The following is a 16,249-nucleotide window of genomic DNA, read 5'->3' on the forward strand; positions in this document are numbered from 1 at the left end:
AAAAGCTTGGATTTTTAAAAACCAAGTAAGGTTAATTCAAAGAATTTTCTTTAGTACGTAATATGCTAAATAATAACGATTTTATTTATAATTATAATTTCCATTTTCCTTTGCAAAAATATATATTTATATAATCCTCTGAGTTGACATTGTGTCTCCTTTAAAAAGGCCTCTAAGTGAGCATGCTGAAGATAATAAAAGAGAGATTTACAAGTTTGAATATGGATTGTTCAATAATTAACTCACTCAGGCATAAAGTCGTTCGATTGCTTTGCAGGTGCCTTTTCCGGGTTAATGTTCAATTCCTTTGCCAAGTCTGCGTCCGGTTTCCGGAATGCATTGGCCATAATCAGAATGTTTTTAGCTATGCGTTGCTGATCGATACGCTTCTGGGCGGTATGTGTCCGCTTCTCGGCATTCTCCGACATTCTCTGGTCCAGAGGCAGCTGCGGTCCCGGCGGAGTTCGAAGTGGCTCGGGATTGGTCCATATCTCAGTGCCGGGTGTCTCCTTTCCAGTGGTCGGCGATATAGCCGGGCGTGCCGGTATCAAAGGTGAACGCACGCAGACTCTGCAATGAGGTAATTATACAAATGTAATCTATCTAACTCAAGGCACAAATTAACCCTTTTCCCGTTTGATGTATTGCTTAAGTTCGTAGGAACAGAAACAAACTTTTATTACAAATCTCTTACATTACTAGTCACACTCTAGGCTTGTTTTTGAAAAACAGTTACAAATACACACTCCGTAAAAACATGTTATAAAGTAGAAAACGTCTGATATATATTTTTTATTCACTCCTTGGGCTGCGTCTCCTTGCTCGGCTCATTGTCCTCGTCCCCGCTCGGTTTCGATCTAGAACGAGTCAGAAATGGGAGAGAACAATGAGCCAAGCCTGATGGAGATTGCATCCCGGTCAACCAAGACGCACCGACCTAAGTCTGACCTATCCACCCACATGACGCACTTACTTATTCACATCCTCCAGCTTCTTAAGCAGACGCTCATTCTCTCGGCACACGATCTCCTGATCCCTGAGAATCGTCTCGCGCACGGTGAACAGGTGGTTGTTCTCCTGCCTCAACGATTCATTCTCCGCCATGTACAGCTTCACCAGTTCGGCCAGCTCGGAGCCATCCAGCTCGGGTAATCGCTCCAGATCCACTTTGGGAACGGGTACTCCGCCGCCACCGCTGCTTACTCGGTCGAGCTGCAGCTCGAGGAGATTATTTTCCGTGGGTCCGGCACCATTTGTGGCTGCCTGATGGTGCAGATTAAGGGCTGCCTTCAAGTGATCGTTCTCCATCTGGAGTGCATGGATGTCACGCTTCAGGCTTAGAATAAGTGCCTCTCGCGGATCCATCATGATCACGGGCTTGGTGCGTATTCTCTTGGCCCGGGAGGCATAGCGCAAAGTATTCAGAGTTTCTGCATGATTGTAATGGGCTGGAGAAACGCAGGCGATCATCAGGGTCACTCCATTCCCGGCCAGACTATCGGCCAGAAGCTTGGTCAGCTGGCTGTCCCGGTAGGGAATGTGGCCCGTTCTCTTCTTGTTGTCACTCAGCGAGGCAATGCAATAGCCCAGGACCATAAGGCTCTTATTAATGTTGTTAGCCTCCTCCAAGGTCTTGCCTTCGCTCATGGTCTTCTTGGTCAGCTCACTGCCAGCCAGATCCACGAAGTTGATCTTGCCATGCTTGGATAGGAATACCCCGCCATCCGTCTGCTGATCGGACAGGATGTGGACGGTGAGTATCGTATGGGATCGAGACGAGTGGTCGTTCATAGCATGAGAGCCAACAGCACGATTTCTCATACCTTGAAGATAGAAGACGGATATTTAGGACTTTAGAACCTCTAAACTTTGTAACCAAAATGGACTTACCTTCTTCCAGAACAGCCAACAGATCATCCAATTCTTCACAGTCCACCGTAAACAGGTTTTCCACGAAGAAACCACCCGATTTCTTGGACCAACGGACCGCCAGCGGTTTCCTTGCACTTCCCGGATTGAGCAAATCGATTACCTAAGGACGCAATAAAAAATTCAATTCAATTTGCGAAACCAATAAGGAAATTGGAGGAGGAAAGGGCTAAGAAAACAAATCATTGAAAATGCCACGCAAAATGCAGAAACATTTCACGCATTGTGACAAACCACGAAAGGTGGGTGGTGGCCAAACGGTCAAGTGGTGGTCGAGGGTTGAGCGTGCTGACATCCATTAAAAGGAGGTCAATACAATGTTTGGAGGGGGTTAGGCGCAATCAGTATTATGGTCAAATGCAATTTAAATTTAAATTGAACGGCCAGAGGTCAAGTCAAGCCTCGGACTTTTCTGATGGGAATTCAAGCTCGAGTCCCACGTGGGGCACCAACATACCCGTTCATTGTAGATCTCCATGAACGAGGCCTTGAGCACATAGTTGACATCCTTGCGATTCTTAATCAATTGGAAGAGGTACACAAACGAACGGAAGATGAGGCCATGACGCGGATCCTTGGGATTCGGTTTGCCAACGAACTGGAATATACATATGTACAAGATAGCAAAGTCCAAAATTTACCTTCAGAAACATTTCCTTAACTCACCAAATCCGGGGGTCCTGTCAGCGTGTGCGTTTTGCCGGAGCCCGTTTGGCCGTAACAAAACGCCGTACAGCTGAATCCCTCAATGCCCATCTCTATGATGCGCTTGATGCCTGAGTAGTCTAGGATGTCCTCCTGTGTGGCACCCGGCTCGAAGACCACATTATAGGTGAAGACGCGAACACTGTCCCGATTATGTGACTTCTTCTGGCCCACATCGTGACCCTCAAGCTGTCGAGGGTTCGGCATTAATACAAGTTACAAGATTTTAGACATACAACTTACTATAACCTGTCCATTTCCGGGAAACTGCAGTGTTGATCCATGGCGATCTCGTTTCTCCTTGTCGTTCAGAGGACGCACTCGCACTACCACATTGATATTGTCTTCGGGCGTGGAGCATTCCTCGCTGCCCGTGGACTTGGAGGCCACGATTTCCAGGGTGTCGGCACTACCAATCCTGTGGAAATTACCTCGGGTCATTATAGATACATATATTGTGCGGTTTTCCCTAAAGGATTCCTATAAATACCTGCCGTGGCCTATCCCAATAAAGCTAATTTAATAAATAATAGTTATTACTTATTTCTCTCCATGCGGGATTTCAAGCAGCTCCTAAACTTGGCAACGAAACTTCCACAATCGCAATTAATCAATCAAAGTGAAACCCAGCTCCCCCATTATTTTATGGAATAAAATTGTTGTGGCTTCTGCGAATTCGCTGAATTTTTGTTGAATTGCCTTGAACTTGATGGAGCTCTGACGTTGACTGGCCTATAAATAACCAAGGTTAAGGGTGGATGGCAGCAGGGCTCACTGCTTTTCGGGTTTTTCTGTTTTATTGGAGCCCCTTATTTCACACTAGGTCGCAATTAGTTTACCTAAGAGTGCGGGGGGTTACATTTCAATTGGATTAACAAATTCGCTTCAACAAAATTTTATCGTCCGCTGCCTTATGGAAATATGTAAATACAAGACCCTAAGTTATTGATTCAGATTTCCACAAGTTTTTGTTTTAGCTGTGTTTGCTAACCCCGCAATTATCTAGAACGAAAATGTTTCCAATATAAACAGTTTATTGAACTGCAAATAGGCCGGACAACGCGGCGTATGTGCGATGCGCCATCTTGGCGTGATTGTGTGTGGCACGGAGCTGACATTTAACTTTTTCACGTAAATGACTTGTTAAATATTCATGGCCTAATGGCCATACTACCAAAGAATCTACCGTCCACGTATATTAATCAGACATGAGTTGGGCCTGCCGTGTGCTCTTGGTAAATATTTCAGAAGGCGCCAATGGAGAAGAATTAACACGAACCCCTTGGGGAGCGAAGTCTTAAGTGCTTAGTGCTAAGAAAAGTTCAATCAACTTTTAGTGGTTTTGCCCCCAGTCATTGCTAAATAATCTATTGGACAATATATATTAATACCACAGAAATAAGTAGCTGAGAACTAGAGTTTCTTTTGTTGAAAAGTTCTGGGAAATTTTGTAATTGGTTTACTAACTCATCCTTTGACCTAGCTAAAACTTATTCTATATTAACCTAGGTTTGTTTGGTACTCATTTTTGATTTAAACTTTACGAAGACTATTGTTTCCATTTAATTCTTAGTTGTTTCAAGCTTTGTTTTATTTTAAGAGACCAATAATTTCCTTTGTCTATACAAGATACTATAGATAATTGGCCAGTCGTTAACATATTTGTAAGCCTGTGTAAATAGAAGCCTACTTGGCCAGAAGGTTAATGTTAGCATGAAACAAATATCAAATAATTGCCCAGTGCCGATTTAAAAGCATCGAAAATATGGGTTTTTTTCGTGTCAGTTGTTTGCGAATCAAATAAAGCGTAGCGGCGAGCGAGAAACTGGAACTCTCACTTTTATTTCTCAGTCATGGAATCGCTGATTTTGAATCGCTGGGACTGTGGGAGACATTTATTAGCCATGCAAAAGTTTAGGCAACGAACTGTCAGGCTTGATTATCTTTAGGGGCGTAATTATGACCTAACTCTCTGTGTGCATGCCAGGAAAATCCATACTCTATATACGAACTGTATGGATTTTCAAACTCCCGACTACTGGTCGCTACGCACGCGAATTCGCTTTCGGTGTAAGTGTACTTTGGGCAGGTCCGGGAATTTAGCTAATGTACATCGATGCCCGGGCCAGATCTAGTTGAATTATGGTCGTATACTATATATATTTAATAAATATTATTTATGACAACTGGCGGGCACTGCCAATTCGAAAGAGTGTGTCGTCCATCATAAGGCTATCAACGCATTCATTAATCAAAAGACTGAAACACATGCGTGCTCGAAAATAATTATAACGCTGCTGGGATTAATCGTGTTCTATCTAAAAAAAAAAACTCCTAGTTCCATATACCTACAGACTTAATTACCAAATGACATAGGTGCCAATTGCAGACTTGCAGTCATCAATACAAAGTATTGGTATTACTTCTCTGGAAGATGAGCAACAAAATTACACGAGTTTCCTGGCCTAGATAATTAGGTTTCAAACTTTCATTGAAGTAACCGGAGTGTAGTACCTTTTCTTGCCTGAATAATTGATGAACCTTTCGGTACCACTTCTAACCACAAACTTAACCCAGTTGCCAGCGAGGCAAAGAACTAGGGTCCTTAACCTTAACTCCGTTGTGCGGAGACCGAAATAAAAACTATCATAAATATGTCACTTTCGCTCTCAACTCCGGTCAAAGATAGGCCAGGACACATACTCGTGCTCACAGCCGCGGACTTCAATATGCTTTAATTGCAAAATCGATTTGTGTCGTGCTCGCCGAGAACTCAACCCCCAGATCTTTGGTGATACTTGCCTTCTTTTTTCCGCCCCCGCTGCCTAAATGGAGGCTAACTGCTCGTCCGCTGTCTGTCCGTCCGCTTGATTGCCTGTCCGCCGGACAGTTTTCCTGTCTATCTCCCTTGGATTACTTATTGTGCGTGGTCATTATGGTTTGGCCCGTGGCTTTTCCCCGGTTTCTTTTCCTTTGCCTCGAGTTGGTCGGTTTTTAATGGATCGCCGATTAGGGGTGAGTTGGCTAGTTGGCTACTCCCGACCTGTCGTGTTATCATTACCCCCTGCCTCCCATTCCCGTCCTGCCAAATGGTCTGATGCAAATTAATACATTTCCCCAGTACGCCCATATAGACTCATTTAATAAATAATTGCCTATATTACGACTTTGGCCAAGGCTTTACAACAGGGGAGCGTGTATAATGTGTATATCGCTATTAAAATTCCAAAAATATAAGTACAGTAACCATTTTGTAAACTTTAATTGATAATTCATTTACAATTATTTGAGAAGCTTTTATAACAAAAGGTTTTTTAAATAAAAAATTAATTATTAGTTAAAGTTTTCGATGATTAATTTTGGATTTTAAGGCATACCTGATATTTATAATATTTGTACAACTATTCTAATTAAACTCATTTTTTCTACACTATTAGAATATATTTTTAAGTCTATTAATTTAAAGAATTAGTCGCCTAATTTATGAATTTAAAAACTTAATTAAAAATGTGTCTAATAGCCCAATATTTTTTGGCTTTTGGCTTTCCTGTTTTTGGACGCTTTTTCATTTGGTTTAAAGACCACAGCTAAATCTATGGCACTCCTGGTCAAACCTTTTTGGCTTCACTTGAGTCTTGGCCTAACAATATTTTAAGCAGGTTTCACTGTCCTCAAGTTATCACCTATTGATTACGGTGGGAAGCATCGCAATCCTTATCCCACACTTACTCATTCTCGCGTGAACGTAGAAAATAAGGCGTATTCCGGGAACTACCTCCTCCGCCGCTGCCGGTGCCTCCGCTGCTGCCCGTTCCCTTCTGCGGACTGAGACGACGCATGCCGTTAGTCAGGCTACGGGATCGTGGCACACTGCTGCTGCTCCCTGAGCCCTGACGCTGGCCCTGACCGGTGGACGAAGGCGTCTTCCGGCTACCACGAGAACCGGCAACGGGCGCCCGACCCCGTCGGCTACCTGACGTACCGGCGCTGTCCGCACTGCTCCCGCCGCTGCTGTTCAGATGCGGAACACTGGAGGCCCGACGAACCATGGCCACCGCCTAGATGCGACCAGCTAGGCAGGATAAGTGGGCTCTTGTTTGCTCGGCGCTTAGATGTCCCGTGGACATGGCAATGTGCGAAGCGACTCACTACGGTGACACGCAGGTCGGGTTAATATTCAAAAGTGTCTGCCTTTCCGCTCTTCCGGATAACCTCGCGCCGCAAAAACTCAACACGAACTGGCTGGCCAAGTTCACCAGAGTAGCCTTTTTTATTCCAGCCATCAGATTTATGGTAATTTCTACGCACGCACACCACCGACCGACCACTGACCGCTGCCCAGTGGCCGCCACCCCCGCCCGGCACCACCTGTAATTGGACATTGTTGTGGTTGTTGATTCCACTCGCCAAAGGCAGCTCTCGCTGCGAGTCGCTGGTGAGACTCCTGGCCATAATAGCAATTAAATCAACGTGCTGTTGGTAAACAAACATGGTTGGGTGGATGGTTGGTTGGTTGTCCGGATGACCCCACCACTGACCCTGGCGCCATTCGTGCCCATTCATCGTGCGCAACTACAACAACATTGGCTGGCTCGCTGGCTTGTCGTGGCTTATTTGCATTTACTTTGGCATAATCAGAGTCGGGAACGTGGAATTCCTTTTTCAGGATATTAAGCCACGAGCCTGGACGGCTGGGTTAACCCATTGTTCACAGTTATTTGAGATTTATTAAGGGAGTTCCCTGAAATGCATATGCTTGAGAAAGAGTTCTTGAAATTTCCGAAAACCTCAAGGACTTTTCTTGGGAATATTTACGAATTACCATTAGATGTATGTATATTTTATGAAACAAGAAATGCTTTAGTATATTTTAGGCCTTTAAAATTCAAGTAAGACCCTACAACATATGTATATATTATCAGTATTCCCGATTTTACTAGAATCCAACTGAGGATAAATTTAAATTTATCTTCAACCAGATTCAATTACTAATGAGTCTCTTCTTGTTAAAAAGCCCCAGTCATATAGCCTTGTTGATTACCATATGGATTGATGAACCAATATTAGCCCCTTCCTAGGAGTGACCAAACAAATTAGGACAATTAGTTTCGATAGTGGCTTTTGTATATGTCTCTCACATTGATGCGTGTTGTTTATTTCTCTCATAATCGATTGCATTCAGAGATTTGCATTTAATTTTCGATTGTGGTTTTGTATCTAATCATAGTCATGTATAATTTTATATGTAGATTTAGTTAAGAACTAAGTTTGGGGACTGCTATGTATAAGTGAAGGCCCTTATTGCCTAGGTTTTTTTTATGGGATCTCTTGCGTACTCTAGCTATTTTACACATCTCTATATTTATATACAAATTTAGTACTTATCGAAGTAGATATATATATATATTTATATATAAGCTTGTTGCAGATATTTGAATTAGCATTAGCTTAGCTTACGCTCCCTCCGCGGAGAGCATCTTTGAGCCTGGGTTTACACAATTATCTTCTTCGATCTTTACTTATACGTAATATATAAATATATAAAGAGGGTTTATTTTTTTTGTTAGTAGTTTTAGATATATCTCGTTCCCAGCTGATTACCGGGAAGAAGCGACTACATGTTGTTTTATCAATTAATAAGCGTAATCCATTCTGTAGTGGGTTTTGTTGTAGTTATAGTATATTATTATTTGTGGCTGTTGCAAGGAGGAAGCAAGGATGTCGTTAGAGCCAGCCCGCCTCAGCGTCACTGAGGGTTCGCGCCCTGGTAGGAGCCCTCGGAGTACTTCGGCCGGCATTCGGCACAGAACCATTTGCCCTGTGGCGCCACCATTATGCCCACACACTCAAAGTGGAACCACTCGATCAGACAGTTGTCTCCGTCGCAGGCAATCATCTCAGACACCTCGTCGTAGGGGCAGCGACAGTAGCAGTACACCGATTCACCTTCGCGGGCGAGACGTGCTCCGGCTGGTGGTCGAATGGGATACCGGATGTTGTTGGCCTTGAAGTACTGCAGCGTGGCGAATCCAGGATTGGGCAGCAGGGCAGGCGGAATGGGTTGATTAAAGGCCGTGGCCGCTGGTGGCGGTGGAGGTGGTGGTTGCACCGGCAACGCCACAACTGGTGGCGCCAGCAAGCCAGCGGATGGCGGTGCTAGTTGCGGGTTTGGTATCAAACTGGTCACATTGACCTCAACGTCCTCATCCTCAGAGCTGCTCTCACTGCTGTCCGTGGGCGGAGCAGTGGGCAGCAAACTAGGGCGGATCTTGAGGGTTGGAATGGGTGGTAAGTTATCCTCTCGATCCGGCTTGTGGCGTTTCGCGGATCGAGATCCGCCAGCGCCCAGCAGTGAGCGCTGCTTACTCCTCTTCCGGGAGGATCCTGCCAGCGGGGTTCCGCCATTGCTATGGGAGTGAGAGTGATGATGGCTACTGTTGTTGTTATTCCTGCTGCGTTGTTTGGGCGGCGTGGGTAGATCCTCCTTGGCCCAGGTCAACTGTGGCGGGGGCTGGGGCTTAATCAGCTGCATCCCAACCTGTAACGGCGGCGCCAATATGGTGCTCATGTTCTCATCGTCGCTCGTGTAGCCGTAGAACTTGTTGGGTCTTCGCTGGCGCTTGGAGCGCTTCAGTTGGCCATCGGCATCCGAGCAACTGCTGCCCTCACTTCTCGGCGTGACCGAGGGCTGTAGATGGCGATGGGTTAGGGGAGTAACGGGAAACAGAGGCGCCTCGTGGTGCGCCGGCAAAGGAGTGGGTGGTTCCAAAGGCGCCACCATTCCGGTCATCGACGACATCCCAGACATTGCAGAAACTCCAGGCATCGCGTCCATGGGCAGCGGCGTACTGACGACCATCGGCGGCATCTTGCCCGACTTGCATGTAGACTTTCGTTCTCTCTTCTTTTTCTTATTTCTCACCCGTTCCCGCTTATCGGCAAACGCGAGCGCCTCCTCCGGAAGTGATGGGGTCGAAGGGCGACTGTTCTCCACGATATCGTAATTGTTGCTCGGCACCAGGGGCGCATGCTCCGCAAGGAGAGCCTCGCGCTTCTGCGTCAGCAGCTCGTTGGCCAGCTTCTGGGGATGCGGGTCGTAGAACTCTTCATCCGTTTCCGAGAAAGCAGTATCGAAGTCGGACTCATTATACATCGGCGGCTGCGGTGATGGCGGAGCAGGGGCTGGATTATCCTCATTCAAGGCCGTCACATTGATATCCAAGTCCTCGTGACCTCGCTCAGATTGCTCAGCCCGCGTAAGCGACTCTCCGCTTTTCTTGTGCTTCAGCGACTTTTTGCGAGCACGCTTCTGCGGTGAGCCTGCAGCATTATTAGAGCTATCAGAATCGTCAGAGTCGTCGCTGGAGCTGCTGCTGTTGCTGGAACTGCAGCTGCAATTAGTGCCGCAGGAGCAACTCGAAGAATCCGAGTCCGAAGAGCTGGAGCAGCTCGAAGAGTCGCTATCGCTGGAGGCATTCCCACCGCCAGGCCTTTTGTTAGCGGACTTCGGAGTGGATTTCTGCTTGACGGGCGAGGGGGGAGGAGTGCGGTGCAGCTTGCAGTAATCGTGATCCGACCAGGCCACATGGATCTTGGCAGGTGGCTGTTCGAGAATCTTGGTGGCAATTTCTTCTTCCTTAACTGGTGCCGGCTCTTCGGGAACGGCTGCCTGATTTTGCAGGAGATTTTTCCAAATGGAGACATCCATTTCCTCTTCATCTTCCTTTTTGGAGTCCCCTTCTCCTTCGGTCTTAGATCCATTCTGCTCTTCTTTTTCTTCTTTTTGAACTTGTTCAACAGCTGGTTGCTCCTTGTCCTCCAGTTTGGGCTTTCCATCCATCGGCTCGTCGGCATCGCTTTCAGAGGATGGTGACAGCATCACCTTGGGCATGTCTAGGTCGTCCACAGAGGATCGCATCGGCAGCGTTGCTGGCTGCTCTTGGTGGCTGCTTCGCGGAGCATCCGAGTCACTGTCATCGCTGCTGTCCGACTCCGAGAGATTGGGTGCGATGAGATTGAGGTCCTCGAGGGATTCCTTGCTGCGTTTGGATTTCTTGCGCTTTTTGCGATTCTCCGACTTGCTGTCAGTTGACCCTTTCACCGACTCCTTGTTGTTTTCGGAATCCTCCTTCTTGTCCGAATCCTTTTTTTCGACGTCAGCCAAATGTTGTCCTTCAGCCGGCTTTCCATCTTGCATTTCCACGCCCTCCTCTTCCGACTCCTTTTTTATCATCTCCTCCAGCTTTTGGCCGCCCGTGGAAGCTTCATCCGCCGGCGCCATCAGAGCTTCATGTGGTAGTTCCTTTACCACATGACTGCTGGCATGATTCAGGAGCAGCTTGCGCGACACAAATTTCTCCTCGCAGCCCTCTTCGGCGCAGGCATAGCGGAAGTCGCCAGAGTGCATCCGCTCGTGGACCTCGAGGTAAATGGCCTTGCTGAAGTTGAAGCCGCACTGCTCGCACGGAAACTGCACGGGCGGCACGCAAAAGTGATAGACATGGCGCCAGCGCTTCTGTAAGCACTTCCTGCAGCTGGCACTCTCGGTACCGTGCTTCCAGAACAGATGCTTCGAGATGTCCTGCTTGTTCCGGTAGGCGATGCCACAGCGATAGCACAAATGCAACAGCTTATGCTTCCACACGTGCGCCGATAGCTTCGACTGATTCTGGCAATCCTCCAGGCAGATGTCGCACGCCTGGTGCTGCTTCCTCAAATGCACCATCAGCCGGAAGGCGGAGGGCAGGGGCGACACATCGCAGAGACAGCATCGAAACTTTAGGTCATAGATACTGCCACCCACCGTTCCGGGACAGATGTGGCACAGGATCTCGCTATAGCTATAGAAGTTCATCTGGCACATGACGCACGTAATATTCGACTTCATGTGCAGCCTCCGGTTGTGCGTGTACAGCTCCTTGTGCGTGTAGGTTATGAACCGGCAGGTGAAGCACTCGTAGATACGCTCGTTGAAATCCTGCACCTCATACGTGCTCTTCTCCAAAGTGCAGAAACTGGCCGCGTTCAGATACTCTTGCTCGAGGTGGGGCAGGAAGCTTTTCAGCCGGGCCACAATTGTCTCTGCATACAGCTCCTCGGCTGTAATGCTGTCAACTGTCGCCGTAAAGCGGTGCTGGCTGATCAAGTGCAGCACCAGCTGCTTTCCGTTCACCGCGATCCGCCGCGCATGGTTGCAGTACAGACACACAGAAAACACCGCGTTTAAACACAAGCGCACAAAGTCCACCATTGAAAATCGGTCCAACGGGCGGTTTAATTGCAGATCAACCGTTGGCGTCTCAACTCCAGCAACCATTATGCCATCGGCTGGAGGAGGCGGAGGGGGAGGAGGCAGAGATGGCTGAAAATGAGGTATCGTCTGATTCTCCTGAGAACTTTGAGGTCGTATCAGCGATTCCTGTGCCTTCTCCACGTGTTGTTCCCTATTATCCGCGTAATCCGGACCATTCAAGGTGTCATCTATGTCCATGCAATCACTGCCGAGGCTGTTTCGACGCTCTGCATCGGGCTGATCAGCAAATTCAGTGATCAAAGCTGGCGGCGGTGGCTGGGGCAGATTCATGTGGTTGTTATGGTTGTTGGTGTTGTTGTGGGGAGATGCAGGCGGCGTTAGCGACCATCGACGCTGCTCGTCCGGCTGTGGCTGTTGCTGCTGCAGACGAACGTCCGCCGGCTGGGCCATCATATTCTCCTCGGCTTGGGCCATAATTACCTTGGCTTGCTTCTTTGTTATAATATCCGCCTTGGTACGCTCAATGTCCAGCTTGGTGCGCTCTAATTCGGCCAAAACGCGGTTCAGCTTGGCCGCGGGGGAGTCATCAAAGCTGAATATTGGCGATGGTCCCGTTGGTGCTGCTTCCGTTGGCAAATTCTCGGGGGGTGCAGCTTCCATCGGCACATCATCGGCCGGCAGTGGCGCCGTTTCCTCTGCCGGCTGCGAAACGTCCATCTCCTCCTCTTCCGTGTCGGTGCTGCTAAGAGCAGCATCCACAGACTTTTGAAACTCCTTAGGTACCCGCAACATAATTTTGGGCACCACCAATTTAGGACTGGGAGGAGCTGGAGGCTCTGCGACGGGCCCGGGCGCTGGAACTGCAAAAAGAGCATAATGATGAAGCAATGTGGCTTAGTAATAGGTAACTTATACAACTTACTGTTCTCCGCAGGGTTAAATTGCTGAGGTTGCGGTTGGAACTGCACCAGTTCCATCTCTATGGGAGCAGGCTGGACAATGTGGTCCTGCAAAAGTGGCGGAGCAGTCGGTTCCGGCGGCTTTCGCATCTTTCTGCGTCTCTTGGCCGGCTTTCGTTTATTATTCCGACAGCCGACCGCATGGCCGCCTTTTTGGCCACACAGAGTGCAAGGCTGCATGAACTGCGAGCAATCATGGGTCTCGAACTCAGTGCCCTCGAGGAAAGTTGACTGGCAGGAGCAACAGATGAAATGTGAGGCCCGATCTCTCTGTTCCCGCTGCAGCATCCACCCTTCCTTGGCGAAATGGCGCTGGTCGATGTCGTGTTTGTTCTCTAGATGCAGCGACAGCTTTTCGGCAACGTGAAATACGTGTGAGCAGTACAAGCAGAAGTAAAGCTGGTGCGCATCCCGCATGTGCTTGAAGAAGTTCCAGCACTGAAAGACACTGCTGCACTGTCTGCACCGGAAGTACCGCTCCTTGTTCAAGGGCAACGTGGAGCTGCCCGTGCTAACGCTGCTGGCAAAACCTCGGCACTGAGCCTGATGCTCATTTAGCTGCTGAAAACTCTCGAACTCAAACTGCATATTGCACTTGGCACAGTTAAGGAATTGGCTGTCCGCGGTTGTGACCGATGGACCAGCATTGGGATTTCCCTGGAGGCGTTGCAGGAGCAGCGAGGACGAGCCGTCTGCTTCGTCCTTCGGCCGCTGCTTCTCTGGCTGGTCCTGCTGCTGCTGCTGCTGCTGGTCGGGCTGGCTGACGGAGGAACTTTTGCTGCGCCTGCGCTTCATGGAAAGCTTCAGCGTCGGCACCCTGGCACTTTGATCAGTTTCCGGATGATCAATAATCAATTGGGGCTGCGAAGCAGAGCTAATGGTGCTGCTCCCGCAACTGGTGCTCCTGCTGCGGCTCCTTCGAATGGGTAGCACCCGAGAGAGGGACAGCTCCGGCGAAGCGGCTGTCGGCTTAGCATCAACGTTGGTGCCAGTGTGGTTTGTTATCACAGACAGTTGCTGGGGCTCTTCTTGCTCCACGTAACCTTCTTCCTGCTGAAGCTCCTCTGCATCCTCTTCCTTATGTCCCTCTTTCGCAGACTGATGAGCTCCGTTCAGCTTGATCGGCGGGACGACATCAGCGGCAGTAGGTGCAGCACCCTTTGACTTGGTGCTCTCCCCCGGATGTTCCTCTTCAGAATCGGACTCAAGCTTAATGGCTTCGATATGGGGATGCCCATCCCCATTCTCACTACTTGGTACATCCACGTGATCTAGATCCATGGTCAACGAGGGAGAGTCCACAGTGTCCGATTCCTCCAACATAAATTCTCGTGTGGGTTGCGGTGTCTTTTCTTGAACTAAATCCATGTCTTCATCTGCTGCCGAGACCCGATCACCAGCTGGACCTTTGTAAAGTTCATTGGAGGGCTGGGACTCCTCCTGCTCCTCCTCTTCCCTTTCCACTTCTTCGTCACTCTCTGGAACTGGGCTCTTGGGATCTTTAAAGGACAGAAACTCCTCCTCAGCTCCACTATCAGAATCCGACTCCAGATCTATAACAGGCGGGGGAGTCACTTCGGCATTTACTTTATCATGCGCCAAGCTTTCATCCTCTATGGAGATTGCTGTGTTTTCTGGGAGCTCGTCTTGGACATCATCGACCTGCTCTGTTTTCTCAGACTCGGGGTATGCTTCACCGGGAGATGCTGCTGTTTTGCTCTCAAGATCTTTATCTTCCTCCAAATGTACAGGAGATTCCTTTAATGTCTCTTCCGTAACGGCTGCTTCGGCGTCATCCTCCGCCCCATCTCTTGACTCTCGTCTATCTCTGCTGCTTTGGCCATTTGCCAGGGTAAAGTCTATCACGTCATCTGCGCTCTTTTTCCGCTTTCCATCAGCAGCGGCGTTATTGTTTTCGTTTGCTGTATCCTCTTCCGCCAAGCCCAGCGCAGGATGAGGCTCCTCGAAGTCATCTTCCTCGCTACAGACAGTACCCGCTCCAGCTCCAGCTCCGACTTCTGCTCCTGTTCCCGCGTCTCCAGCATCTTTTGTAGACGTTAGCTTGGTTTGTTGCTGATCCAATGCTTCCATCATATTTTCTGCATTCACACGCTAAAAACAGATTGTAGAAAAAACAAACAGAGCGTTAGTCGATTAAACGCACTTTGAGGGGCGAAATTTGTATAGTTTATTACCTTTGCATGCCGTTTGCGTTGAATCCGTTCCGGTTCTCGCTCTTTCTCTCTGCGAATTCGTAGCGTTCTCAGCACAACTGAAAGCGAAATGAACATTATTTTATAAAATGTGGTATTAGGATTGACACCCATATCCATGATAATGTCCATAAATATGCGTTTATGCGGCTCTAAATACGAGATTCCGCTGTTTGATAATATATTTTTACGGCATAAACATTGCAATTGCAGAAGGGAAAAAGTCACCGGTCATTCTGAGTGTGCAGCCCTGGCACAAAAGCAAAATAGCAAAGCAAAATAATTGAAAATACCAAAATAAGTGGTAGAAAACCGAAAAGCGAGAGCCACTTTTCGCTAAAAATAAACGAATTTACTTAAAATATTCTTGGAATGATACTACAATCACATGTACAGCAATTATGCACGTTTATTTACCTGCTCCTCTCCTCCTGTGACTTCTTGTTGTTGCTGCTGCTGTTGCCGTTTTTTTTTCCCCCGCTTGTTGTTGTTGCTGTACCGTGCTTAGGTAGAATTTTCCCACAAAGCGCGGGTGAGAGACGAGCAAGAGCGGCAAGAGAGAGAGAAACGGCGGCGAGAGAGACGGGCAAAGGAGATGATTTTACGCGCGCAAACCGCAAAGAGAACGTACCGCACCAAAACAACAACCGATTTCACGGAAGTTCGCTGCACAACTGAACCAAGAGACCGAAACCGAGAGATTTGCCCAGCGGATTGGCCGAGACTGAACAAGAACGGCACCCCCACCCCTCTGAGTGCTCGTCCCTGCGCGCCCCAGACGGGCGCTCTGCTTATACAATTTGCGCCTGGTTTCAATTGTTTAATAACACACCAGGACTCTCCACAAGTTGCGCAATGTTATTTCACAACAGTGAATAATTCTCTAGCGCAATCCAGACTTTTCGCCTTTTTGCGCGTCTCGGTAACGAGGAATAAAATTTTCTTCTTTTTGCACGTCGCCGTCCACGCTTCGCATTTTATGTTCTGCTCACTTTGTTCGCGTTCCTTCCCACTGCGGATTGCGTGCAACACTTTAAGTATTGTATGAGGCCCGCGAATTGCGAAAAATTGCAGGCGAGAACGCTCGAATTACGTGGGAAAAACAACTTTTTAGCAATATTTTTCGCTTTTACAGCCATTGAAACACGCGCAGAAGCTAGGGATGGGCGGAGTTTCGATAGCTTGCGCAG

General features: G+C 48.1%; 2 protein-coding genes across 5 annotated transcripts; both read right to left on the reverse strand.

Annotated features, from left to right (window-relative positions):
* Positions 1-31: 31 nt before the first annotated feature.
* On the reverse strand, positions 32-6,698 carry Klp54D (Kinesin-like protein at 54D). 4 transcript variants are annotated; one of them, XM_017171608.2, is made up of 8 exons: positions 6,364-6,698; positions 2,878-3,052; positions 2,596-2,823; positions 2,387-2,527; positions 1,891-2,032; positions 974-1,823; positions 247-570; positions 32-185 (listed from the first exon to the last, which is right to left on the reverse strand). In XM_017171608.2, the coding sequence occupies exons 1-8, from the start codon at positions 6,681-6,683 to the stop codon at positions 173-175; spliced, it is 2,193 nt and encodes a 730-aa protein (XP_017027097.1). In that variant the 5' UTR covers positions 6,684-6,698; the 3' UTR covers positions 32-172. The 4 variants fall into 4 exon arrangements, with proteins under 4 accessions (XP_017027097.1, XP_070140344.1, XP_070140343.1 ...); XM_070284243.1 differs by lacking the exon at positions 6,364-6,698 and adding an exon at positions 3,175-3,421; XM_070284242.1 differs by lacking the exon at positions 6,364-6,698 and adding an exon at positions 3,175-3,421 and having other exon boundaries at positions 2,878-3,114.
* A 1,055-nt stretch (positions 6,699-7,753) lies between these two features.
* MESR4 (misexpression suppressor of ras 4) lies at positions 7,754-16,228 on the reverse strand. The gene is made up of 4 exons (XM_017171814.3): positions 15,477-16,228; positions 15,042-15,118; positions 12,810-14,958; positions 7,754-12,747 (listed from the first exon to the last, which is right to left on the reverse strand). Exons 3-4 carry the CDS (start codon positions 14,938-14,940, stop codon positions 8,381-8,383), a joined length of 6,498 nt encoding a protein of 2,165 aa, XP_017027303.1. The 5' UTR covers positions 14,941-14,958; positions 15,042-15,118; positions 15,477-16,228; the 3' UTR covers positions 7,754-8,380.
* Between the last annotated feature and the right edge of the window lie 21 nt (positions 16,229-16,249).

This window comes from Drosophila kikkawai, chromosome 2R (genome assembly GCF_030179895.1).
Source record: "Drosophila kikkawai strain 14028-0561.14 chromosome 2R, DkikHiC1v2, whole genome shotgun sequence".
Classification (NCBI taxonomy): domain Eukaryota; kingdom Metazoa; phylum Arthropoda; class Insecta; order Diptera; family Drosophilidae; genus Drosophila; species Drosophila kikkawai.

Coding starts and splice junctions, on each gene's coding strand:
- Klp54D (XM_017171608.2), bottom strand. CDS start 6,683: ATGGTTCGTCGGGCCTCCAGTGTTCCGCATCTGAACAGCAGCGGCGGG. Junction 2,528..2,595: donor TGACAGGACCCCCGGATTTG/GTGAGTTAAGGA, acceptor TGTATATTCCAG/TTCGTTGGCAAACCGAATCC. Junction 2,033..2,386: donor TGGAGATCTACAATGAACGG/GTATGTTGGTGC, acceptor TTGCGTCCTTAG/GTAATCGATTTGCTCAATCC.
- MESR4 (XM_017171814.3), bottom strand. CDS start 14,940: ATGATGGAAGCATTGGATCAGCAACAAACCAAGCTAACGTCTACAAAA. Junction 12,748..12,809: donor ATTTAACCCTGCGGAGAACA/GTAAGTTGTATA, acceptor CTCTTTTTGCAG/TTCCAGCGCCCGGGCCCGTC.